The sequence below is a fragment of the Lagopus muta genome, chromosome 21, assembly GCF_023343835.1.
Source record: "Lagopus muta isolate bLagMut1 chromosome 21, bLagMut1 primary, whole genome shotgun sequence".
NCBI lineage: Eukaryota > Metazoa > Chordata > Aves > Galliformes > Phasianidae > Lagopus > Lagopus muta.
In genome coordinates this window covers 4,953,255-4,979,447 of record NC_064453.1, presented here as the reverse complement: position 1 = coordinate 4,979,447, position 26,193 = coordinate 4,953,255, and the positions used below count along the sequence as shown (strand labels likewise).

The 26,193-nt window shown below is 50.4% G+C and overlaps 1 protein-coding gene across 3 annotated transcripts in view; it reads left to right on the top strand.

Annotated features, from left to right (window-relative positions):
- The window catches only part of KAZN (kazrin, periplakin interacting protein), a 143,245-nt gene that overhangs the window by 91,514 nt on the left and 25,538 nt on the right, over positions 1 to 26,193 (top strand). For 2 of the 3 annotated variants that reach the window (XM_048968090.1, XM_048968089.1), the window contains exon 3: positions 2,105 to 2,273. The exons of the other annotated variant lie outside the window; for it this stretch is intronic. In XM_048968090.1, coding sequence (XP_048824047.1) covers positions 2,105 to 2,273 — 169 coding nt within the window. The remainder of the gene's footprint in view (positions 1 to 2,104; positions 2,274 to 26,193) is intronic. 3 annotated transcript variants of the gene reach the window in all.

The window sequence follows — 26,193 nt, the reverse complement described above, 5'->3', positions numbered from 1 at the left end:
GATGAGGCAATGGCACAGGTTGACAGAGAGATGGTGCAGACACCCAAGGCCAGGGAATGGGGCTCTGATAGAGCTGTGGGTGTCCCTGCACTGAGCTGGAGCTGATGATCTTTAGGGACCCTTCCAGCACCAACCATCCCACGGCTCTAACTTGCTGCAACGAAAGCAAGCAGGATGGGCAGCATCCTCAAGCCTTCCTCCATCCCTATTCATGCCATCCACATATTCTTGAGAAGCAGCCTGCTGGAATGTGATGCTCTTACAGGATGCTGGCCAAAACCGATGGGTTTTTCAGCCTTTCAAGGGAACCCTTGCAGAAAGATGCTCCCATTTTCCATGGGGCTGCAGGCACCACTCCCAACCCCTCCGTGCCACCCAGGACTGCCATCCCCCGGGGCCACATTTGCAGGAAGAGCAAAGCAATTTGAGGAAATAAAGTTTCTAATTTGGGCTATTTAATTAGTCTTTCATTTAATACGACTAGGAGAAAGGGAATGAATTTGTTTCTCAATGCTTCATTTCATCCTGATTTTGAGGATTTAAACCCTCTGAGCAGGAGCCGTGAGCTCGGGATCCCCCATTCTGCACAGGAGGAACCCCATCTGCTTGGAGATGCACGTCAGCTTTAGGGCCCAGCTGTTTCCCAGCACGGATAGGCATGGGGGAACACGCAGGGTTTTCTCTCTGCCCGTTGCAGCCCAATTAACAGAAGCACTAATTAGCACTGCAGGTCGCCCTGGCCGCACTGCAGTGCTCCCTGCACCTGAGGAGACACCCGGGGTGGGGGGGGGTTGGAGGAAGAGAGGGGAGGGGATGTGGGCACAGCAGAAATGCAGCAGCTGCTGCAGCACTGCATCTTCTTGCATCCCCCACCCTCCCCCCCAACCAAAACCAAAGCACAAAAACCCCTCTTCACACTCCTGTCCCATGGGAGGGGGGAGGGGGAGGGCTGCAGGTAGGGGATATTCCCTCCCCCCACCCCTTGCACAGCCCCCTTCTATCTTTCACCCCCCCCCCTCCCCACACACCTACACAACCCCATTCCCCCTCGCAGCCCCTTTGCCCAATTCCATTCCTTTTTGCACCCACTCTCCCCCCCACTTCGCACAAACCCGGTCACTTCTGCATCACTTTGCATCCCCCCCCACTGCACATCCCCCTTCCCTTGTGCATTCCCACACATCCTTGTAGCCCTTTGCAACCCCTGTAACAGAACTCCCTCCGCAGCCCTATTCCCCCCGCAGCCCCTGCCTTGCACAGCCCCATTCCATTCTGCACCCCTTGCAGATTCCCATTTACAGTCCCATTCCCTTTTGCCTTCCCCCTTATACTGTCCCCCCCTCACCCAGCTTTATTCCCTTTAACACCCTCCTTGCAGAGTCCTCCCGTTGCACTGACCACCCTTCACACACCCCCCAGCCCTATTCCCTATTACACCCCCCTTGCAGAATCCCACTCCCCTAAAACCCTCCATCTGCAAAGCCCCATTTCCATCCACACCCCCCTCTTTGCAAAGCCTCATTCCCTTTTGCACCCCCCTTTGCAAAACCCTATTTCCATCTGCACCCCTCCCCTTTGCAAACCCTCATTCCCTTCTACACATGCCTTTGCAAAGCCTCATTCCTTATACACCCCCTCTCTGAAAATTCCCATTCCCTTTTTCACCCCCCTCTGCAAAACCCCATATCCATTTGCACCCCCCTTTGCAAGCCCCCCCATTCCCTTCTGCACTGTCCCTTTGCAAAGCCCCATTTCCATCAGCACCCCCTCTTTGCAAGCCCCCATTCCCTTCCACACCCCCCTTCGCAAAACCTCATTCCTTTACGCACTCCCTCTTTGCAAAGCCCCATTCCTTTTCGCATTCCCCTCCTGCAAAGCCCCATTCCCTTTTTCACCCCCATTCCCTTCTGATCCCCCCCCCAAGACCCCCTTTACACCCCCTCCTTCATCCCCAACTCCTCCATCTCCATCCCCACTCCCCCTCTCTCCCCGCCCCCTCCCCGCCCCTCTCCTCTCCCCTCCCACCCCCTTACCCCCCCCCACACCCCCACTCACCTCTCTCCTCCTCTTCCTCCCTCCCCCCCCCCTTAACCCCCCCCCTCAGGCCAAAATCCTGCACATGATGGACGACAACAGGCAGCTGGCGCTGCGCATCGACGGCGCGCTGCAGGCGGCGGGCCAGGAGGTGACGGCGCTGCGCGCGGAGCTGGCGGCCACCGGGCGCCGCCTGGCCGAGCTGGGCAGCGAGCCGCCCATGGAGCACGGCCCGCAAGGTGGGCAACGCTTTGGTTTGTTTTTTTTTTGGCATTTTTTTTTTTCTTCTCTCTTTTCTTTCGCGTTTCTTAGAGCCGGCTCTCCTTTCCCCGCGCCGTTTGCTTTACCTGCTTGCTTCCTGCTCGTCTTCCTTTCCCTTCCCCAACCGGTTTCGTAATTTGGGAAGTCGGCGCAGCCATCTTCTCCTCTCCGGAGCGGCGGAACGGCGGCGGCGCTCGCTGCGGGGCAGGGGGGCTGCGGGGCGGGGGGACCTGCGGGCTCAGCTGGGACCCCCCCCCCCCCCCATTCGCGGTCGGTGTGTGCGGTCCGCCCCCGTGCCGCCCTGTGTGGCCCCCGTGTGCCAACCCGTGCAGCCCCCCGTGCCGCCCCGTATGCGCCAAGCCCCCCCCGTGCCCTCCTATGCAGCCTCTTTACCACCCTATCCAGCCCCTCTGTGCCACTCTGCGCAGTCCCCCCTCCTCCCCGTGCCCACATACAGCCCCTCCGTAGCACCTTGCACAAACCTTGCACAAACCTCCCCCCCATCCCATCCTATTCACCTCCACCCCCCTGAGCCACCCTATGTAGCCTCCTGCATGCCGCTCTGCATCATCCCACCCAGGCCACCCTATACAGCCACCCCACACAGCCCCCATACCTCCCTGCACAGCTATCTGCACTCCAATCCTATGCAGCCTCCCCATAGCCCCTCTGTGCTGCCCTACACACCCCCCACATGCCACCCTATGGAGCCCGTGTGCCATCCCATACAGCTCCCTGTGTGCCATCCCATACAGCCCCCCACGTGCCACCCTATGCAGCACTCCATGCCATAATACAGAGCCCCTACGGTACGCTGCACAACACCCTGTGCCATCCTACATACCCCCCCCCCACACACACACAGTTATGGGCACACAGCCCAGGCCAGGCTGGCAATGGGGTGCAGGGAGTTGGTGCTGTGGGTTTGTGCTGAGCTTTGCAACCCGAGAGGATTGGAAGGGGGGGGGGGGGCGGGGGGAATTGCTTCTGCATTGCTCTGGCTGAAATTCAGTGCTTTCTGCTCAGCCAGGCACTCGCTGTTAGCTTAAAGGATCTGAATGCAAATAGATCTGTAAATTCCCCCAGATCATCACGGGCTTGTGCCATAATTCACCCTGAGCAGCCACGGTGTCGGGGCATGCATGGTGCGAGCCCTCCCCTTACACCTCTGTGCCACCCATGGCACTGAATGTGCTTTCCCTGTTGCTTATTTACTGCTGTTGTTCCTGGAATGGGGCTGTTTGTTGCTGGGTGGTTCGGTTTTGGGGTCTCTTGGGGCTGTTGTAAGGCAGCATCGCTGCTGCACTCCCACCTCTATGCCCCATTGTGCACAGTGTTGATGCAAATGGATTGTGAGGGATTAATTGGTGCATTTGTTCCAGCCAACCTGTTGGGTTTTGCTGTAGGGAGGATGGATCCCACCTGCTAAACATCAGCGGGGTCCGTTTGCCTTTGTGGCCATGTGGAGGGCTGAGAATGCACCCGGTGCTGTGGGGTTGGGTTGGTTCTGCACTCAGGATGGGTTGATGGTTGGACTTGGTGATGTTGGAGGTCTTTTCCAACCTTAGTGATTCTGTGGTTCTGTGAAACATGCATCTCCGAACAGCTCTTAGAAGTAGGAGGATCAGCAGAAGTCCTTATGGAGCTGGGAATGGGCTGGGCAGCCACCAGCCTGTAGGTTGCAAGGGTGAATTTGGGGTTTGAAGGCACTCAGTGGCGTGGTCCCCAGGTCTCATTGGCCATGTGGGTGCTGTGGGCCCGTCCAAAGCTCTGTGAGCCTCGGTCAGTTCATGCCTGGCTCGGTAATTAACGTTGCCTTTGTGAAGTGTGTTATTCATTTAATTAGGGTGCAGCTCAAGACAGCTCGAGGTAATAACTCTGCCCTTCTTGTGTGCACTGAGAAATCTCCGTGCTGCAGCCTGCTATTTCTTGCGGTGAGGTGCCCTTCAAGGGCATTTTAGTGTAATTTAAACCAAAAACTGAAGGAATTCAGCAGGTTGAGAGCAGGGCTGGATGGTGGGCGTGCATAGAAGTGGAATTTGTGTGTTGTCCCAGTCCTTTGTGCGAGCGTTAATTGCAGAACGGTTGGGTTGGAAGGGATCTCGAAGACCATCCAGTTCCAACTGCTGCCATAGGAGTCAGGCACTACATTGGGTTGCCCATGACCCTATCCGACCTGAACTGGGTTGGGTGACACCCAAGATCAGGCTGGATGGAGCTCTGAGCACTGGGGGAGCTGTGGGTGTCCCTGCTCACTGCAGGGAGTTGGGTTAGATGGCCTTTAGGGTCCCTTCCAACTCAAACCATGCGCTGAGCCCTGAGCTCAGCCCATCTCACCCAATGCTTTTTGCTGCAGTCTCCTCCCGGTGTTAAAGGTAAAACACCTTAATTAATTAATGTTGGCAAAGTGCTTGAAGATGTAAAGCACAATCAGTAGCTAAGTGTTACTAATAGGACCTTGCTCAGCGTTCAGCTCATCTTGCTTCGAAGCATCAGTACCGCATGGTGCTTCGTGTGCTGCTTTGCACCGGTGGGGATGCTGGTGTGTGCACGAGTAAATTCACCACTCATCTTCCCCACTGCTTGTTCTTCCCGAGCTTGTGAGCTGATGTTGCAAAGGAGCCCAAGGAACTCAGATATCGCAGTCCAGTCGGGTATTGGAGCAGATCTGCACCACGTGTATTGCAAGCTCAAGGTCTTGCTGCGCTATTACTGTTACAGTGGCGTGCCCTGGGAGATCAGTGTGTGCGTAGTAATATCCACGTGGTTGCATGAGATTCCAGCTGGCTGCAGCCAGCACTTCAGGTCCCCGTCACATCTCAGCTTTTGATGTTAATTTCAAGTATCTTTATGTATCTGCAGCTTTCCTATTCATAAGCCTCATTTGGCGTGGTTAGCTTTAAGCTTTAGGATGGTGATAGATGATGATTCCTTCCCGTCCTGCAGCACTGAGCGGGGCTGTGGCTCGAAGTGAGGCACCAAACTTCAGCTTGAGCACGGCACGCAGCAATGCTTCCGTCTGCAGCTTGTTAAAATTCAATTCTCGTAATTCCTTGTTGACAGTGACGTGTGAGATAAAGAGGATTGGAGGCTGACGCAGCAGCTTGCACAACCGGGGCGTGCGAAACCCCCGGTGAATTGGCCGTCCTGGTGGATCGAGTCCTTCTGCTGACTCCTGTTTGCAAAAGTTACCGGTGTCGTGGAGAAGGGAAGGGAAAAACTCATCCCCAGCCACCCCCCATCTGGCTGAGGGTTGTGGTTTGGGGATGCGGTTTAGCCGTGGGGCAGTGAGCACGGGATGGAGCTGTCGGTGTCCCTGTTTGGTGTTGGGGAGTTGGACCCTTCCTGGCCATCTGGTCCCTTCCGACCCAGATGATTCTATGATTCAGGTTTTCCTTTTTGCAACAGCAAGCAGAATGCAGGGAGCTGGCGTTTGCTGATGGCAAGTAGATTTCTGCAGAGATGCAACAGGATCGTGCCTCTTCTGCAGGCACGGCGAGGCCACGGGCGGTGTTTGGGTTTTGTAACCCAGCCTCTGTTTTCATTTGCCTTTTATTACTTATACAAACATGGGTTTTGCAGAAGGGGCCGTACCTTTGTGCTCCTAAAGCACCGCTGTAAAGCCATGTGACAGCTGCGTGTGTAGGGACATTTGAAAGAAGAAAAGACAGACTCACAAACCACCTCATCTTTGGATGTTCAAAAAATGAAAGTTATTTGTGCGACCTGCTGTAGGGAACCTGCTTTGGCAGGGGGGTTGGACTCGATGATCACTGGAGGTCCTTTCCAACCCCTACAATTCTGTGATTCTGTGATTTTCTTTTGCTTTGTCTGCTCTCTTGTTTATTTGCCCAGCATGCAGAGGTACCTTGCAGCACCCATATCTGCCCTTCTTATAGCTGAAACCCACAATGCAATTTCCTGAGCATTTGGGATAAAGGCTTATCATGCACAAACAGCGCGTTGACAAATGGCTTGGCCACCCTACAGCAGGAGGGTTGTCCAGTCCTGTATGCACACCACTGAAGCACCAAGAGCGTAGAACCATTAAAGGTTGGGAAAGGCCTCTGAAATTGTCCAGTCCAACTGCCTACCACCACCGTTGCTCATTAAGCCATGTCCCCAGGTACCACATCTGCGTGATGGCAATAGCTGAGTGCACACAGAACACCCAAATGCTTGAGCTACAGCCTGTTATTTTTAAGCAAATTGCCCATCATGTCCTCCCTTTGAAGCTAACTTGGAGAAATGCATCGGGGCTGCTGTTGGCCATCGCTGGTAGATGGAGTAGGAAGACCCGCTGGGTCTTGATTAGCACCACAGAAGCATTGCAATGCCTTTCAAAGCTGCATTAAATGGACCCACTGGAGGAGTAATCTCTGCCCTCCCGTCATAAAGCAGTGTTTGTTGCGTTGTTGTTTTGTGTTTGTTGTTTTTTTTTCCAAAAGACATCTCAGATCACTGTAAGATATTATTGCAGATCGAAATTTGCTGTAGGCGTACAGGTCCTGGAAGCGTGTGCCTGTTTTCTGAGGAGATGTGCTGTGTTCGGGGTGGAAAGCAGAGCAAATTGATTTGAGGAAGAGATTTGAGGAATTGAACTTTGATGTCTGGGTTTAGGCAGTCTAGACGTTCTTTCAAGCTGCAGAAAGGGGAAAAAGATTCTCTCAGAAGAAACTTGGAGATGGCTGTGAAGGCTTTAGTAGGATATGCTGAGATTTCCAGGAGGAAAAAAACTCCAAATTCAGCTGTACTTGGAATTTTCAGTAGCGTCAGCCCTGCTGAGCCCATTGGGGCAGGGAGGGGGATCTGTAGGGCCCCCGTGCCCCCATGGTTGGGTCTGTAGGGCCCCCGTGCCCCCATGGTTGTGTCTGTAGGGCGCCCATGGTTGGGTCTGTAGAGCCCCCATGCCCCCATGGTTGGGTCTGTAGGGCCCCCATGCCCCCATGGTTGGGTCTGTAGGGCCCCCATGCCCCCATGGTTGGGTCTATAGGGCCCCCATGGTTGGGTCTGTAGGGCCCCCATGCCTCCATGGTTGGGTCTGTAGGGCCCCCATGCCTCCATGGAGGGGTCTGTTGGCTTCCATGAGTCTTCCCCTCGGCCTCTTCTTCTCTGGGCCGAACAAACCAAACCGGTTTGAATGCCTTGTTTCCTCACAGACATTTTTTTTCATTTCAATGAGATTGTATGTTATCTCGGGCTGAGATTTGGGGAGATTTATACAATGCTGCTGTGGTTGGAGGACTGGGGTGCCATGTTGTACCTACACCTTGTGCCTGCACCTTGCTATGTTTGTGGTTGTTTTCTACCCATTTCTATTGAAAGTCAAACAACAGCAGCAAAAAAAAAAAAAAAAGCCTGGATAAAAAAAAGTCTTGAGATCTTTGCCTGTTAATTAGTCCAACAATAACGTGATAGTGATCACAGGATTAAAAACCCATATGCAGATAAGGCTTTAACTCTACTTGTTGGCGGCAATAACCCGTCCTGATAGCATCGATGAGCGGAGCTGGCGGTGTGTCAACGACAGCCCATCCGTGGTGGGACATCACACCTCTGACCTCGTCACCACGCTCAGCCCTGGCACCAACGTGTTGTTCAACGTTGCCTGGGGACCAACCAAGTCCCGGGGAGGTGGTGGGGGTCACCATCTCTGGATGGGTTCAGTGTGAAGATGTGGGGATGGGTTGGGGTTGGGCTGGGTGATCTTAGTGGTCTTCTCCAAAATTAATGATTTCTATGCTTCTATGAAAATCCCCAGTGTTTGGATGTCCTCTTTTGCTGTTCAAGCTCTTCTCGCACCAAGTATTTTTGGGGAGAAGGGTGGGTTTGGCTGCAGGTGATGGCATGAAGCCATTAAGCACACACTGCTTCCCTTGGGCCGTGCTTCCAGCCTATCCTGAATTTCTTTAAGCGTGTGTATGCAGTTCAGAGGGTAATACCATCAATTAGACCAACAAGAAAGACTAATAAAAACCAATAACCCTCTGTAGTGTGCTGGGTTTATCCCTGATTAGCGGGGCTGCTCTGATCTCGTTGTAAATCTGTGTATGTCATTAAGACAGAAGTATTAAATTGGTAATTAATGTTGCCAAAAAAAGTTATCATCGTGCTTTCTGTTGGAGAAGAGTAGGAAATGGTGGGGAAAATAAAGCAGCATTGAGTGGAGATAAGGCTGAAGTGTGACGGCTGCCCTTTATTCCAGTGTGTTTGGGGAAGGAATGTGGGGAGTGCATCCTGAGCAAAGCGGATCCTGCAGATCCTGGTACAGATGCTCAGGCTCAAGCTGGATGAATATTGCCCTCAGCCACACGCAGCCATTTTTTTTCCCCCAAATTTTAGCCCAAACTTTCCTTGGTTGAGGCAGCAGCATCTTAAATTGCTGATGCATTTCATCATGATAAAGGGGGGGAGAGGTGGCGTGCAGGGAAGTTGCATTATTCATGGCGCGTTGCTGCGGGCTCTGTCGGAAGCATCCGTGCAGCTCGGTGCTCAGCTCCACGCTCAGCTCTGTGCACCCAATGCCCGTGCAGCAGAGCAGAGCAGAGCCCACACCGTCCCAACCTGCTGGGATCTGCCTGCGGCGGGTGCTTCCCTTCCTGCCTGCTTAGCCAGGCAAGCAGCAACCTGCTGCGCTCCCTAGTTTGCTTCGTAGAAATGATGGCGAGCCAGGGAGGTCTTCTATTTTATTTTATTGTATTTCTGCAGTGGAGGGTGGCAGCACGGATAAGGAAAGTTTTGCTCTTTGTGCAGGTTGCACTGGGATTTCGTCCCTGTTGACTTCCAGCTGCAAAGCGAGCAACTCCCCACATTGCAGCCTGTTGCACAGCCAGCTCTTGGTGCAAGTGACACACCAAAAGCAGACATTGCCCACCTGCTCCCTGCCGTCATGCAGTTGAGCACCAGCATCCTCCTCGCTCACAGCCAAGAAGCTCTCGAGGCGTTGTTGGTTGGTTGGGAACGCTGATTGCAAGGCTTGTCCCAACTGGTTGGAGCAGAGGGATGGGCTCTTCCCAGGACTTTTTTTTGATGGTGCAGGAGGAGGGGAGCAGGTCTGGGCTCTCCCACCAGCTGGAGGCTGTGCTCTGGCTGTGCTGCTTGGGGCGGGCGATCCCACCCATCGTGTTAATCCTAATTAAGGGCTGCACTGGGTGAAAGCTGCCGTGCTTGCGTCACATTATGTCTGCCAGCAGTCTTTTCTCAAGGGTGTTCCCAGCGCTGCTCGTTGCCCCATGACCTGCACCTAGAGGCACTTCTCCCCTGTGCAGGTATGGGGGTGCCAGCACGCCCACTGGGCTCATGGGACAGCCTGTTTTCTCAGATAGCAATAGGACAGGAGGTGATGGCTGTAAGTTGTGCCAGGGAAGGTTCAGGTTGGATATTAGGAAGAATTTCTTCTCAGAAAGAGTGGTAATGCATTGGCATGGGGTCACTATCCCTTCATTGTGGAGATGTGGCACTGGGGGACGTGATCGATGAACATGGTGGGGGTGGGTTGGAGTTGGACTTGGTAATCTTAGAGCTCTTTTCCAATTGTAATGATTCCATGATTCCCAGGGCTCTGTAGAGCTGGAGCCCACGTCCAGGATCTTAGTGGTTGAGGATCAACCCAACAACTCTTTGGTGTGGAGCTGCTTCTGGCTTCCAAGCTCCAAATGCTCCCAGCTGGATGAACCCCAAATCCTGTTCGCCCTTTCATTAGCAATTAAACAAGCTCTCCTGCCCCCTTAGGAGCATTCTGCTCACTGCCTGCTGACCAAAAGGAGCATGGAGTTTTACGTAGGTGCAAGATCCCCATGCAACACTTGGCCAAATCCAGAGGCACTGCCGGGACACATAGCAGCCTTCACAATTTGGGGTCCTCATCCTTCACTATTTGGGGTCTCCATCCTTCACTGTTTGGAGTCTCCATCCTCATCCTTCACTGTTTGGGGTCTCCATCCTTCAACATTTGGGATCTCCATCCTCATCCTTCACTGTTTGGAGTCTCCATCCTCATCCTTCACCGTTTGGGGTGCCTGTCCTACTTTTAAAGTAAATCAGTGCAATGGAAGATGATTGCATCTGACCGTCCCTGCCTAGAATGCCGCTTTGTGTTTCGGTGTGTCTCATCCCTTGGCTCCACATCCAGCTCCTCTGGGGCAGCACAGACCCAGGCAGTGTTACTGAGCACAATGGAACATCTGATATGTCAGCACTATCAATGCTGTGGTCAAAGGGAAAAGCACCATGCTGATGAAGTTCACAGCCCGTGATGAACTCGGTGCTGCAATGGGCTTCGCCTCTGCCCGTGCATCGCCTCCTCCCCTCCTCTGCTTTGTTTGCATTCCTAATCATATCCAGCTGAAACTGTTAAAAGTGAGCTCAGACAGAAAATATTTGTGTGAAAAATGTTAACACGTTTTTTGGAGGTGGAAAACTTTTTTTTTAAAAGGAGAGTGGTTTTCTCTGGGTGTTCTGTTGGCATCTGTTGCGCCGTGGCCGTGTTGGAGGCAGGTTGCTCTGTGTCCCAAATTGAGAACACAGGGTTAGAAAGGTGGAGCCGAGCTAAGTACAATTAATTCTGGATGCTAAGTGAATTAATTTGCCCTTCTCTTAACCTCCAATCCGCACCAACAGCACTCAGGTTATTAAAAGGATGTATTAAAATGAAGTGTTTTGTCAGCTCGTTATCTTTCTTGTTGGTTGGAAGAAGGATGTTGTTTTAAAGATCAGTTACTGTTGATACGGTCCTGTTATGCCATCTTGAAGACTCGAAATGTTTTGGATTTCTCTCATTTGTTTTGAAAACATTTTGCAACTGATAATTTCTTTTATCTGCAACAACTTCTTTTCCAACTTGGCTTGGGTGCAGCTGGGAGCACGTGCTTAGAATGCGTCCTGCATTGGGAAAAGGAGCAATTTCTTCTTCAAAAGAGCAGTGGAACAGCTGCCCAGGGAGGTGGTGGGGTCACCAACCCTGTAGGTGTTCAATGTGGAGATGTGGCACTGAGGGATGTGGTCAGTGGGCATGGTGGGATGGCTTGGAATTGGATTGAACTTAGAGGTCTTTTCCAACCTGAATGATTCTATGATTCTAACATGTGATTAGCAGACATGACAGTGATGGGTTGACGTTGGACTGAATGGTCATAGAAGCCTTTTCCAGCATTACTGACTCTGTGATTCTGTGACGTGGTCATGGTGGGATGGTTTGGGCTTGGGCTGGATGATCTTAGAGGTCTTTTCCACTGTTACTGACTGCAGGATTCTGTGACGTTAGTGGGCATGGTGGGGTTGGCTGGACAGTTGGATTTGATGGTTGTCGTGGTCTTTTCCAACCTTCACCATTCTGTGGTTCTCTGATCCATCACACTGCCATCACAACAGCACCATGCCCCATCTCCTCTACCTGAGCCACTGAGCCAGGTGCCCATGGGTGCTGCTGTTGGGTGCAGCATGGGATGGCAGTGCTTGATCCGACCCCTTTGATGTCAGAGGCCATTGGCTGTCGTTTTGTAGAAATTAATCATACGTTCAGATCACACTTGCAGAGTTGTGGTGGTTTTTTTGGCTTTTTTTTTTTTTCTTTTCCTGTTGTTTTACTAATTGCAATTGTTTCCCTTCCTCTGATCTATTTTACTTTGTAATAAGGCATAAAATTCATTATTTAAGTGGCAGCGTTGTGATAATTAGATGAGTTATTTTTGGCGGGGATGATTAGTTGGTAAGTACAGATTGATGGCTGGAGCTGTGCCGTGCTCCCCTGGTATTCTGGCTCTGGAGAGATGCACGGTGCTTTGCACCTTGCTCACAGCCTGCTCCTTGCAGGAGCTGGTGGCATATTGCAGCGAGAGGCTGAAATAAGTTGGGTCTGGTGTCTTTATACTGCAATATGTGCAATGGGTCCTCATCCCAAATTCACTGCTGGGGACGTCGCAAGAGCTGGCTGTGTCCTAGAAAAGCTTTGTCCCTTTGCAGACATAAAGCCACATTGTTTTTGTCCCTGGAGTTCATTGCAGCACATGGGACAATGCAAGCTTTGTCCCTGCTGCCCAGGGACGCTTTCTCCTCTCCCCCCGTGCCTGGCTTGTTGCTCTTTATTTGCACTGCAGAAGCTGTTTGCAGGATTAAGGCTTTTTTAGCTCGTTTGCAGACTGCTTAACGAAGGGCGTGGGTTGAATGCAGAGGTCTGCGGGGCGAGACGCCCAGCGTTCTCTGTCCCAAGCAACCAGGCCAAGGAAAACAGCTCACACACATGTAATTAAGGATGTGTTTTTGGAGTCCGAGCCCTCTGCCTTCTCCGAGATGATCAGAACTGTGCTGCTGGGTGAGTTTACCTGGAGCCGAGCCACCACATTATTCAAGAGCAGAACTCTGGAAAGAAGGGGGAAAGCACAGTCTTTTGTGTCCCTTGGTCACCCTTTCCCAATAAGCATGGGGCTGTGCAGTGCTGCTCTCACTGCCTGATTGTGGGTTTAGAGAACCATAGGATGGTTGGATTGGAAGTGCCATTAAAAATCATAGAACCACAGGACAGCTTTGTGTTGGGAGGGACCTCCAAGATTATAGAACCGTAGGATAGTTGGGTTGGAAGGGACCTTAAAGATCACAGAACCGTAGGATGGTTGGGTTGGAAGGGACCTTAAAAAAAACCCATCCAATTCCAGCCCAATGCCATGGGTTGGTTGCCAACCATGGGTTTGGTTCTACCCGGAGGTGAAGCCTTGGGATGGTCTCTGCAGTGGTGCCCGGGGCTTAACCCATCACTTGCCATACAGGGATCTGTCTGCAGGCAGTGGGATGCTTTCATGGGCTTCAAAGGTAAGTTTGCAGACTGCAGTAAAAGCAGTGCAAGAAAAGGATCTACTGAAGTAAAACCAGTGGGCTGTGTTCCCCGTTCCTCCAAGATTTTTGAATCTGTTGGGTTGGGTTATGGAAATGCATCAGGGCTCAGCAGCTGGGAGGACGATACAGGAGGGAGCCAAGAATACCCTCTGTCCATCCATGCCTCCTCCTTCCATCGCAGCCTGGGATTTCCAGCCACTTTTCACCCAAATTGCAGTGTCGGGATAACAAGAAATGGCGTGTTTTACAAGAAATGGACTGTGCTTTATGCACGGTCTCACCACTAAAGAGGGGTCAGAGTGTAAGGCAGTCGAGAGCTGCGTTGCCCTGGTATGTTTGCCACGGGATAATGGAAAATTCCTGTGAGGAGCCTGCTTGATCTGGGGCCAGAGGAAACAGGATGAAGCCTATTGCCCTGCGGAGCGATAGAGGAGCACACTGAGCGCCTTCCGGTGCCTGCTGCCAGTGTTTTTATGGGCTTGAGATTTACGTCTTAAGAAGAAAAATAAATGCGCTTAAGGTCAATCCGTGATCTTGCCAGGCTTCTTGGGTCCTGTTTGTGCCATTCCTTCATAGGATCATAGATTGGCCTGGGTTGAAAAGGACCACAGTGATCATATAGGTTCAACCTCCTGCTGTGTGCAGGTCACCAACCAGCAGCCCAGGCTGCCCAGAGCCACATCCAGCCTGGCCTTGAATTCCTCCATGGATGGGGCATCCACAGCCTCCTTGGGCAGCCTGTTCAGTGCCTCACCACCCTTGTATGGTCTTGAAGGAGTGCATGCATGTGGTGAGTTGGTGGATGGATTGGGTGATCTTAGTGGTCTTTTCCAACCTTAAGGGTTCTGTGTGCAAAGGCAGTGATAGCTTTGCTCTTGGGTTCCCAAGGTGATGGGAGTATTTGTGGCAGTGTAGGGTCCCCTGTGGTTCATCTCCTGACCCATCTACCCAGCCTTTGGATGCCAACAATGCTCCATAGGATTCCTCCTCCCTACAGCTTTTTTAATGATGGAACTCTGCTTTGGCAGAGCCCTACACCCAAGGCACTGAGCACCTCCAAATCCCTTTCCTCCTCCAGCAGCACGTAATGCCCTCATTCCAGATCAGCCATGACAGTCTTATGGATGTCCCCTTCATTGTCACCCTGTTAGATTTTCCCCTCTCACTTACCTTTCATTAATTGTCTTTCGGGGCTATCTGATGACTTTTATTTCCAGGGGATAAGCCTGTTAGAGGTAATCTGGTTTGCTGAATTTCCCTTCCTCTAGGCGATCTCCCTAATAGCTGCCTCTGAGGATTTCATCTTGTTTGGTAGCAGGATGCAATTTTGTGTAAATATTCTGTTTCTTCATGGCCTTTTTGCTGATTAAGGTCTGCTCTTTCTCTGAAATAAACTGTCACATAGAATACTTCTGAGAGGGGAGAGCCTCAGGGACGTGTAGTGCATGTTTGGTGCTTTGGTGTGAATTGCCCTGGCCAGAATGGTCAGGGTCCAGTGCTGATTTGTCCCATCCCTAGTGTCTCCAGTCCCACTCTGACTATTCCTGATGTCCCCATTGTTCCCACTGTCCTGGTGTTCCCTGTCCCACTCCTTCCATTCCTAATGTTCCTGGTCCCAATCCCACTGTCCCCATTCCTAGTGCCCTCAGTGTCCCCAGTGCCAATGTCCCCAGTCCCAGTGCCCCCACTGCCACCATTCCCAGTGCCCTCAGTCCCAGTATCACTCAGCATCCCCAGTTCCCATGTCCCCAGTCCCACTCCTTCCACTTCAGTGCCTTCAGTGTCCCCAGTCCCAGTGCCTCCAGTCTCACTCCTTCCATTCCCTGTCTCCCCAGTCCACTTGTCCCCATGAGTCCTATTCTCAGTGCACATTTTTATATTGTTTGGGACTCTTCCCCTTCTCTCCCCCCCAGAAAAAGGGAAGAAAAGGGAAAGAATGATAATCCTTAGATTGGGTGCGCCATGGAAGGCAGAGTAGACAGCCTTAAGAAATCATGGGATATCCCCTTTTTATGCCCAATGCAAAAGAAAAGAAATAACAGTCTGATAAACCAAACCTCTCCCTTTTCATGTGCTCTGCAAGGATGTATGGTTTTCTCCCTGCCCAAGTCAATGCTGGATGGAGGGTCGGGAGATGACAGTTCTGCTCCTGCCTGCGAGTCGCTGAATGATCTCCAGCAGTTCATTTGATCTCCCTGCGCCTCACTCTCACAAATAAGGACACTGGTAATAGCTTTCTATTGTTAAAGCTCTGGTAATAACTTTCCATTGTTAAAGCTCTTGTATAGAAAGTGCTTTATGGGAGGGAGAATAATTATTGTAATCGTTTACAGCAGAGGCGCCGCAAATAAAAGTTTCTGCAGTATAGGACCCTGGTTCTTGTTGAAGGGAATTATTAGAATAATTGTGGCTGGAGTGACCAATAAAATGTGAATAAGGCAACTGCTGCTATTGAATTGGTGTTTGATGGAGAGCTGGACGGCTGAGAGATAGAGCTCACAGGTAGAAGGGGCAGATTTCCATTGCAGGCTCTCTGCTTGTGGGTTCATGGTGCACGTCAGCACCCATCACTCCGGGGTGTGCAGTGCAAGCAGGAGCAGCTGTGTAATGTACAGTAAGGGAAATGGGTTCCGACTAAAGGAGAGGAGATTTAGGCTGGATATAAGGAAGACTTTTTTTATAATGAATGGTGAGGCACTGCACAGGCTGCACAGAGAAGTGGTGCAGGCACCCAAGGTCAGGGGATGGGGCTGTGAGCACTGATGGAGCTGTGGGTGTCCCTGCTCAGTGCAGGGTTGGACCTGATGGACTTTAGGGTCCCTTCCAGCTCCAGCCATTCTGTGAATCTGTGATAATGATGCATGTGGCACTGGATGCTGCAGTTATGGGACACTGGGGTAATGGAGAGGTAGATAAGTTGGCTCTATAAATTTCTGAACCTGGCTCCCACCCCGTCCCTTATTGCCTTTAATTTACAGCTTGCTAAAAATAGGCAGTGGAGAAGGCTTGGAGCTGCTGAAACAGAGCAAGCCCGTAAATCACTTGACAGCTCATTTCCTTATAGCAAATACCTTGCTCTTATGACTATATGTTTAGATTAAGGGAGGAATAAAATGTAGCAGCCGCTGCTGATTTCGGTGGGGTTTCGTTTTTCTTAGGAAGAAATGGCATCAGTGCACAGGAGTGGGATGAATCACGTTGGTGCTTCCTTCCTTTGTGCACAAAGACCTCCAGCCACTTGGCCAACAATGCCTGACCTGGGCACCCCTTCTCAGTCACTAGAAATTCAGACTGTGCTATTGGGACAGGCTGCCCAAGGACGTGGTGGAGTTAGCATCCCTAGAGGTGTTCAAGAGCCATGGAGATGTGACACTGAGGGACCTGGTCAGTGGGCATAGTGGGAAGGGTGGGATTGGCCTGGATGGTCTTAGAGGTCTTTTTCAGCCTTAATGATTCTATGATGTGGTTAATGGACGTGGTGGTGATGGGTTGATGGGTGGACTGGATGATCTTAAGGCTTTTCCAACCTCAGACACTCTGTGATTCCATGCAGGGATGTGGTTAGTGGGCATGATGGAGTGGGTGGACGATTGGACGTGATTGTCTTAGAGATCTTTCCCAATCTGAATGATTCCCTGATTCTTTGAAAGCTGTGTATTGCAAATAAGGGTCATGAGATCAGAGCTGCAATCACAGCCTTCATTTTCACTCATGACATTTGTGTTTTCGAGGGGTGAAATTAGAGCCCTGCCTTGCTGCATGCAGCTTTTGATAATCAGACCTGTGATCTACGCTTCTCATAGCAAACATTTGGGCTGGCATGAGTCTTGCTTCCCACTGTGACCATCTCTGCAACAGAATCAGGGCTACAGCTCCTGTCTCCTGAGCTGCTGCTTCCCAACCTTGATGTCTTGGCACAAAAAAATGCAATGTGACAGCCAGGGTTTGTTTCACTGCTGTACACTGCTGCTGTCTGTCTGCATGGCAAGACAAGAAGAAAATTGAGTTATCAGTGTCCCAGGAGGCAGGGAACAAATTTAGGTCGTGATCTTGCATATGCTGACCCTGCAGATGAGCTGTGCTGGGTGGAGTCCATTCAGTCCATGGCGTTCGTCCTTCATCTGCTCAGGGCAATGTTTATTGCAGCACAAAGTCACATCTTGCACACACCTCATTTCTTAGGTTCTCATTGAAAGCAAGGAACAGACTTCAAATTTAGGGTGTTTGGGGTTTGTGTGTTGTGCATTTCTGCTGCTGGGCTGGAGCAGGTGGGTTAGGATCCCCTGCAGCTTCCATCCCATTGCTGCTGGAGATGCTCTGGTCTTATCATCCATGGGGATACGTTTCATAGAACCATTAAAGATGGAAAGGGCCTCCAAGATGACCCAGTCCAACCGTACTAACCATATGGTAGAACCATAAACTCATTAAGGTTGGGAAATACCTCCAAGATCATCACGTCAAACCATCAACCCAAACACAAGACACCACTTCAGAACCAATCCAACCCAATCCCACAGCACTGGGTGCAGTTCCTGCTCTCAGCTCCCTGCATGGCCACGATGGGTTAGGGACCCATCTCACCCTGTGGTTTGATGCTACAGACTTAGGGTTGCTTTGTTCCCTCCATAGCTGGAGGGATAAAAGACCCCCGAATGGACCATGCTGATAGCAGAGAGCTTTCTGCTATGCTGAGAGCCCTGGTTTGTAAGTTCCCAACTGCTTCCAGTGCCAAAAAGGAGGATGAATAATGAGCAGCAATAGCTCCATGCAAACATTAGCATCCCGCTCGGGCTGATAACAGTGTGCTCCCTTTGAAGTGCCTTTAAACACTCTTGGTGTTGCTGGGATTCTTGCTTTCAAAAATTCTGCTAGATGCCAGTTTCTCTGTTTTCTTTTAAACTGCTTTAAATTGATGTTTGTTGAGTTAGTTGAACTCACAGCGAGCTTCGTCTGAGCAAGAGGGACAGCAGTGGTTGAGTCATTAATGGGAAGTGAATGTGAAGCAGCCCCAAATCTGTAATCTGCCCCACACAAGAAAGCTCTGCTTTAAGGAGTAAATATAGGAAGAAAATCAGTTTGGCTCTAATTGCTTTGGATGTTACAGGCAGAGTGTGAGGAGACGATAAAAGCTGCAATTCAGAGCTCGGCAGCAAAGTGTTGCAACCCCAGCGCTGGGATTTGATGCTTGATCCGTGGTGCTGAGCTGAGCATGGAGCTGTGAGGATGGTGCTGCTCCTCCCAGGGGCACCTGGTGGTCGTTCACCCCCTCCCAGTGGTGTCCACTCACCCAAATGGCTCAATTTGAGGATGAAATTGCTTTTTTAACACTTTCCCACTGGGACTAAGATCCCTTTATATGCAGTGATACCCAGCAGTGTGTCTCTAGCAAGAAGCAATGCGTTAAATCTCCATTGCAGAGCAGCTTTATGCAGCACCGTGGCGTTGGGTCAAGCTGTGAGTGTGAATCTGCTGTGCAAATCATTCCCCATTGAGATGCCATTGGGTCTGGGTAGGGAGCTCGATGCTGCTGTGTTGTCTTGAGGTGTCAGGGATCCAATCCCTGCCCATGGGTGCAGATATTTGCAAAACTAAGCTAGGGTTTTGTCTGCTCTAAGGTGACTTTGAAAGGCTTTGCCACTCCTGGTCCCCTCCCACTGAATCACAATGGAGGCTTGGGTGTGAGTTGAATCATAGAATCGTTCAGGTTGCAAGAGAGCTCTAAGATCCCCAAGTCCAACCCCGATCCCACCGTGCCCAGTGATCCTCAGTGCCACATGTCCACACTGAACACCTCCAGGGATGCTGGCTCCACCACCTCCATGGGCAGCCTGGTGACATTCTCCATGCCCAAGGTGCATGAAACAGAGAATGTGCTTCTCCTGCCCAGCTCTTACATCTTCTCTGGGCTCTGCCAGATAAGAGCTGAAAGTGAGGAAGGACAGAGGAGGGTAAGAAGACCAATCTGCCGCTTTTATTACTCTGTATGCAAAGAACATCAAAAGCACTAATGGAAAAGGCTTTTTGTATTTTTCATCAAAGCACTTGTTAAGATTTGGCAGGCCGATTTCTTATCGGTAAAATATTTATGAATGGAGAAGCTGGGTCGTGATTTGGGCAGGTCAGCAGTGAGTGCTGCCTCCCTCTGCTCTTAGAGGTCTTTCCAACCCTAATGATTCTACTCAAGTTGGATATTAGGAACGATCTCTTCTCTGAAAGAGTGGTGATGCATTGGTACAGCTGCCCGGGGAGGTGGCAGAGTCACCATCCTTGGTGGTGCTCAGTGTGGAGATGTGGCACTGAGGGATGTGATCAGCGAGTTGGGGTTGAACGTGGTGATCTCAGAGATCTTCCATGATTTTATGACACAGCTGAGAACACACGATGGTGATGAGTTGATAGTTGGACTGGATGATCTTGGAGATCTCCAACCATATTGACTTTGTGATTCCATGACAGCATTTGGGGGCTGCTCACTGTGCCCACTGGGCTCAGAGGGTTATAAGAGGGGCTGCTCCTGCGTTGTGGAGCACAAGTGCAGTGCATGGAGAGCATCACAGCTCTTTAAAATTTAAAGCAGTGCTGCCACCCGAGTGTGGTGTGCTTTAAATATAGAGCCTTTGAAATGCGATCGCTTTGGTCATCGAAGCTGGGAGCTGGAACAATATGAATATTTACAGCATGCAAATGAGCACCAAGCAGGAGCGCAGAGCTGGGTTAATTCTTGGCCGATTCAGAAAGTTGCCTTTAATTTCAAGTTTTGAGCAGATGTGGAGGTGGATGAAGCCCATAAAGATACGACCGCTTGTCACATCTCCCTCATGCGTTTCTACAGAGCGCCGAGCTGCCCGATGTCACCACCCAAATAACATCAATAATTGAGGGCTCAGCCTGGGCTGTGCTCAGACAGCCGTACCCTGTGGGCAGATGTTCCTGCAGGCACCTGGTGGGGTGGCACGAGAGGGAGGAGTGGGTGCAGTGCTTGAGCGAGCACAGCAGGAGCTGTCTGGGTACCCAGACTGTTATTGGTGGGCAGGTCCAGATGGGATGGAGCAGGAAGAAATGGCTAGATGCAGCACAGGTGGGGCTGCTTTTATGCTTTTAGATATATATTTTGTAAACACATTGGATTTATCATTTTCCTTTGCTTGCGTTATGCTGTTCTCTGCAGCCCATCTATAGATGGCAAAGTGTCTGTACCAGCTGATATATCCTTTTGTCTGCACTAGTTAGGATATCCTGCATCCTTCCCCAGCCATCTCTCAACAGTAGGGACATCTTGGCTAACGGAGGAGGCAAAAAACTGACTATCCTGGCCCTGAGTCCATGTGTCTCTTGGTCTCCATGAAGATGCTGCCCAGAGAGGCTGTCCCATCCCTGGAGGTGTTCAAGGCCAGGTTGGATGGGGCCCTGGGCATCCTGGGCTGGTATGAAATGTGGAGGTTGGTGGCCCTGCATGTGGCAGGGGGTTGGAGATTCCTGATCCTTGAGGTCCCTTCCATCCCAGACCATTCTGTGATTCTGTGATGCTGCTGGGGTGAAGCCATTCTGAAAGGAGAGCTTCCAATTGTGCTCCTCCAACAGTTACCCAGCAATTGGCTCCTCCAACAGCTGGCTATTCCAACAATGGGAGGAGGACGTGTGAGGCAGCACTGAAAACAGAGCTCCTCAAGGAGCAGAAGCACACTGATGGGCAGGGAGGGTCATTAGTCTGACGTGAGTGCTTTTCCTATACATCTGAATTTGGGCTGCAGGAGCAGACTTTAATTTCTTCTATGAGCATCGTGGCGGACAGTGCTCTGAAATAGAGCCTGTATGGTGGCAATACTAGGCGTGATGGCTGCAGTTTAGGTTATATATTTGTTTGAGACAAGAGCAGTTGCTGCTGATGTAATGAGCACTGCGGAGCCTGCTCTAAAGATGGGTGCTTTCTAAGTTGCTGTAAAACAGGAGGATAAAAGAAATCAGGCTCATTTTTCTCAAAGGGCTATAACATCCTTTAAGGTTTAATTCTGCTTAATGTTTTGCCTGTCCTCTGTAGGCTGTGCTGTTAAGGCTGCACCGATCGCAGCCGTCCTGTGGATTTAGAGAAGCATTTGAGATCCGTGCTCTCTCTTTTCCTTCCTTTAAGCCGTCCTCAGTGCGTGTCAGCACAAAACACGTGGCGCTGCATCAGCTGGGGAGCAGCAGGCAGGGTTGGAGCATGAGCTCTGGATTTCGTTTGTCACTCTACTGCAGTTTTGGGTTGAAATAGCAACCCACGCTGCTTGATGTGTTGGAGACCTGGGCAGGAGTTATGATAACTGAGGGGGCTGAGATGTTCTGGGGTCGTCATCAGCCTTGCCTTATGCATGAGATACAGATGTCTCTGTTCATTGTAGGAGAGATGGACTAGATGACTTCTAAGGGTCCTTCCCAACTCAAACCATTCTATGGTTCTGGGAAGTGAGAAGGGACATCCTAACCACAGGGATGCCCTGCCATAAGGACATCCTAACCATAGGGACATCCTAACCACAGGGATACCCTGCCATAGGGACATCCTAACAATAGGCCATCCTGCCATGGGGACATCCAACCATGGGGACATCTGCTGCCCTGAGTGATGCCTCCATGCCTTGTTGCTCCTCCCATTCCCACCTTTTCTCCAGCCCTTCCTCATCTCCATTTCAGATGATCCCCTTTTGAGGTAGGGAACACAATGAACCTCACGTGTGTCAGTGCTTGGGTTGGGAGCCCACTCAGGCAGTTTCATGGTGGTCACTGTCTCCTTTCACTGGCCTTTCCTTTCTTCAGTAGATGGAATATTTCTTCTTTAATACCCTCTGCAGTCTTCGTTTCAGCCTCCACTTACTCCCTTATCACTTTCTCTGCCCTCTAACCTTCCCATTTTGCTTTCTCCATGCTTTCTAAAGCGCTTCCCCCAAGGGCCTGCTGGTGATGTCCTGCCTTGCAATACTACTGGAGGGCACAGTGGACAGTTGAGCACGTTAATTTGTTTTAAGAGAGCTTTACTTCGTAATTGCGCGTGTCTAGAAGCAAAATGCATCCTGTCTGTTTTCTTTCTCTCTAGTATTTTATTCCATTGGTCCCAGCACTTCATTGCAAGCTGATAGGTTCCTTGAAGAACAAAGGCAGAGTGGGTCGTGTTCAGCAGTCGTGGTAGGAAGGGAGGTCGAAGCCGGTTTTTTAATGGGGAAAAAGAAAAATGATTGGATCTTCATTAAAGGGAGTTTCAAAGCAGTAAGCAGATTCTGTTGCTCTGGTGGTCCTCCACAAAAACCAAACTCTTCTGGAGTTGTTTTGGTCCTCTTTGCCCTCTGCATGCCACGCATTCCTTGTGTCCGGATGCTCTGGTGTCTGCTCTGTCTCATTAGTTCCTTGTGACCCTGCTGGCTCTGTGCCATTTTCCTATTGCTTTTCTCCTTAGAGGAATTCCCCTTTCCTCCCAGATTCCTTTATTCAGCATTCTGCTTAAAGGAAGATGAGTAGAGTGCAGGGAAACGGGAAGAATTTTGGTCGATGGCACCTTGCTTTTGGAGGCACCCAGTGTGGTTCTCCAAGGACATCATACCTAAAAGTGCCCACTTTGGGGTATATTAGAACAGGATTTTACATCTTCCCGATGACAGAGTGGAGACCACTAAGCAGGTAAACACTGACGCCACAGATATTCGTCCTTGCAAAGCTCCCTGGGCGGTTCATGAGGGAAGGGGAGATGCATTGAGTTGGACAGCTGCTTATAGAAAACAGATGTGCGAGTTAGAAAACACAAGCAATAAATCTGAAGCCATATGGCAGCACTTTCATGAGTGTTTAGAGTCACGGCTGGCCATGAATGGCTTCAGTTTCTCTCCTGCGAGGGGAACTCACTGCCTCTTGTAAGACATGGAAATGGCTTTGTTTGCTTTCAACCTCAACTCCTCTTAGGTGGAGAAACCTGCATCCCACAGGTGTTCCATGTGTGTGAGGGCTTCGGAGGTGTGTGTTTGGGACACCTTGATGGCTTTCCCATTTCCCATGGTTGTAATGCCTGGAGCTGGCATTAACACGGATGGCTTTCCCCTATACCACTGTTGGGTTTTAAGCAATTGCAAAGTTGAGTTTCTTTGGCTTCATGGAGCTGTTCTGTGGGCCTGGGGGCTTCCTGCTCCCTGCACACCCTCACACTGTGGCCATCCTAGAGGTATTTCTGGGAATACACCCTTTCTTCCATCCCAGGTCCAAGCTCTTCCCCTTTTTCCCCTTCCCCAAGCTTATAAAGAGAGAATTTCCAAGCTACCTATTTTTCTCATCGTAGATGTGTTGGGTTTTGTTGTTGTTGTTATTGTTTCTTTTTTTCATGCCCGTCTAAAAACTGCTTTTCGGGCAAGATGGGGCTCAGTGAGCTGTGCAACCTCCTCTGCATGGAAAGCCAATTCTGCAGCCCTCCGCCTCCTCTCGGCGCGTGGCATCGGCTCCACTGAAGTCTTTTATACGGGAGCTTAATGAGTTTATCTGCTATTGTCTTAAATAAGCCTTCTATGAAATTGGAGTCCTCTCCCACAATATCATAAGGAGATTAAAAAGAAAGCTGGGATTTATGGGAAGCAGAAAGTGAATACGTTTGAAACCTGAAGAGACGCTGTAGGAAAGTATCGTGAGCAAGTGCATTGAACTTAGAATCCCAGTTTAACCCAATGATCACCATTCATTGGGCTTTTTTTTCCCCCATAGCTTGAAAACTACTTAGACTGGAGCCGAGGAAGGGGAGAAATGATATAAATGAAAAAAACCACAACGCCATCAACTTAATTGGAGCAGTTGGCATTTCACAAGACAGCACTGCCCTGTACTGCGGTCAGCACTGCTTTGCCATATCCCTCACTCTCTTGTGATGGAGCAGTGTTAGAAACCCCTCTCTTAGTAGGGGTGACCATGATGTCAGTCCTTGTGATTCTGGCATTTCTTTGCACGTGTCCCAGCAGACTTGATGTCCCTGCTGCAACAAGGTTTGGTCATTGGTTCGTTTCCTTCTCCCTTTTTATGCGCTGCTGCAGCCTGACCATCCAGTCAATTCCTTATCCACCAACTAGTCCAGCCTTCAAATCCACATCTCTTCTATTAAGAAGGAAGAATATAGCATGGGACCATGTCAGAGGCTTTGTGTGAGTCAAGGAGGACAACATCAGTTGCCTTCCCTTTGTCCACCGATGCTGTCACTCCGTCATAGCAGACCATCAGATTGGTCACACACCATCTGTCCTTGGTGAAGCCATGCTGGCTGTCTTGGATCACCTCCTTGTCTCACATGTAGGGTTGAGAGTTGAGTGTGAGGGTCTGAGGAGGGCTGCACAGTTAACACTGGCAAACCTCATGGTATGGCCATGCACAACAGGGCCATAAGATAATGGAGGGTGCTGGCTCACCCAGGCTGCTTTGGAGATGGCACACTGGAGGCGCATTAAACAAGGAAGCAGTGACACCTCTGCCAAATTACCTGTTCAAATGATCACAGTAATTATAACAGGGGAGACAGATGAGGGTAACAGAGTGTGTAATAGCAATGGCAACACTGTAATTTATTGAATGGAAGACCTTTAGAAACGTGCAGGGCTGAGAACTTGGGGGGCCTTGGGTTGGGGCTGAGGGTTGGCAGGGGGTCTGTGGGTTTTGGTGGGACCAATGGTTCCTGGTTCTGCCCTTATGGAACCTGCTTACTTTGAAGTTTTTTGTTTTGGTTTGGGTTTGGTTTTTTTTTTTTTTGCAGTGGAAATGGTAGCAAGAAGTGAAAATTGTGCTGTTCAGAAGTCAGGGCTTCTCGTGGCAGTTGGCATCACTGAGTGTTGTTTGTATTGATTGCAGCAGAGGCAATTAAGAGGTTCCCACTGCTTTCACTGGGAGTTTTCCCTACATCAGGAGACTCAAAGCAGAGGGGGGGACTATTATGGGGTATAAGCACGGCACAGGCAAGAGGACAGGGTCTGCAGGCAGCTCGCAACCTTGTAGAAGCTGAAATGTCTAACCAAGTACCAAGTGCAGCTCTCCAGTAGTTCCCATTGGCTTTGCAGCACGTATACAAGGAGATGGCATCCCATCTTATCCCAAACCCTGGAATTGAGGCCACTGGGTCTCATCACAGAGGCTGGTTATCATCGAATCACAGAATGGGTGGCGTTGGAAGGAACCCCTACAGGCCATCAGGTCCAACCCCGCGCTGAGCAGGGACACCCACAGCTCCATCAGTGCTCACAGCCCCATCCCCTGACCTTGGGTGCCTGCAGGCATGGTGTATACACCAACATGTTGTTATCCTACAGCACATCTCCAAAGTTCATTATTCCCACACGCTCGTTGGGTGTTGACGTTGAAGGGAAGCCAAGGGCTCAGTCCTTGGCTGTCGGGGCATCGCTTCATTCCCAGCTAGGAAATAGTTTCCTGAGTTTCCTGGCAGTAGCTCACAAGTGTGAAATGTGAGAATTCAAGGCGCGTTGCAGGAAGTTAATTCGATCGCTTGGCGAGAGAAAGGGGGTAATCCAGTTTTCATGTGCTTTTTAAATCAGTGTAATTCTATCCCAAAAGAAAGAGAGTCGCAGCAAACGAGTTTGGTTCTCAGTGCATTGGCACGTCCCTTACTGTCCCTGATGTCTTTAACATCGCTCTTTAAACATGATATTCCTCAGCAGCCCTTTAGGACCTGAAATCCTGTTTGGAAAACATAAGAATTGGTGGAGCTGGGCATTTCTCATTCAGTAGTGTGGCTGGAAGAAGGTTGGCAGGTAAATCATAGAATGGCTTTAGGTTGGAGGGGACCTCAGTTATCATCCATTCCAATTCCCTGCCATGGGAATTGCCAGCCCATCCAACCTGGCCTTGAATGCCTCCAGGGATGGGGTATCTACAGTGCAGTGCAATCTCCTCGTGCTTAGTCTGCAGTATCCATTCTCTCCTAAGCAGCGTTGCTTGCTGGAATTTCAAATTCATGTTTTATTGAGCAGAAACATGAATAGTCATTTGTCTGCTCCTGTAATGCTGCAGAATTCTTGGGGGAAAAAGAAAAAAACAACAACAAACAAACCAGCAAATGTGCTG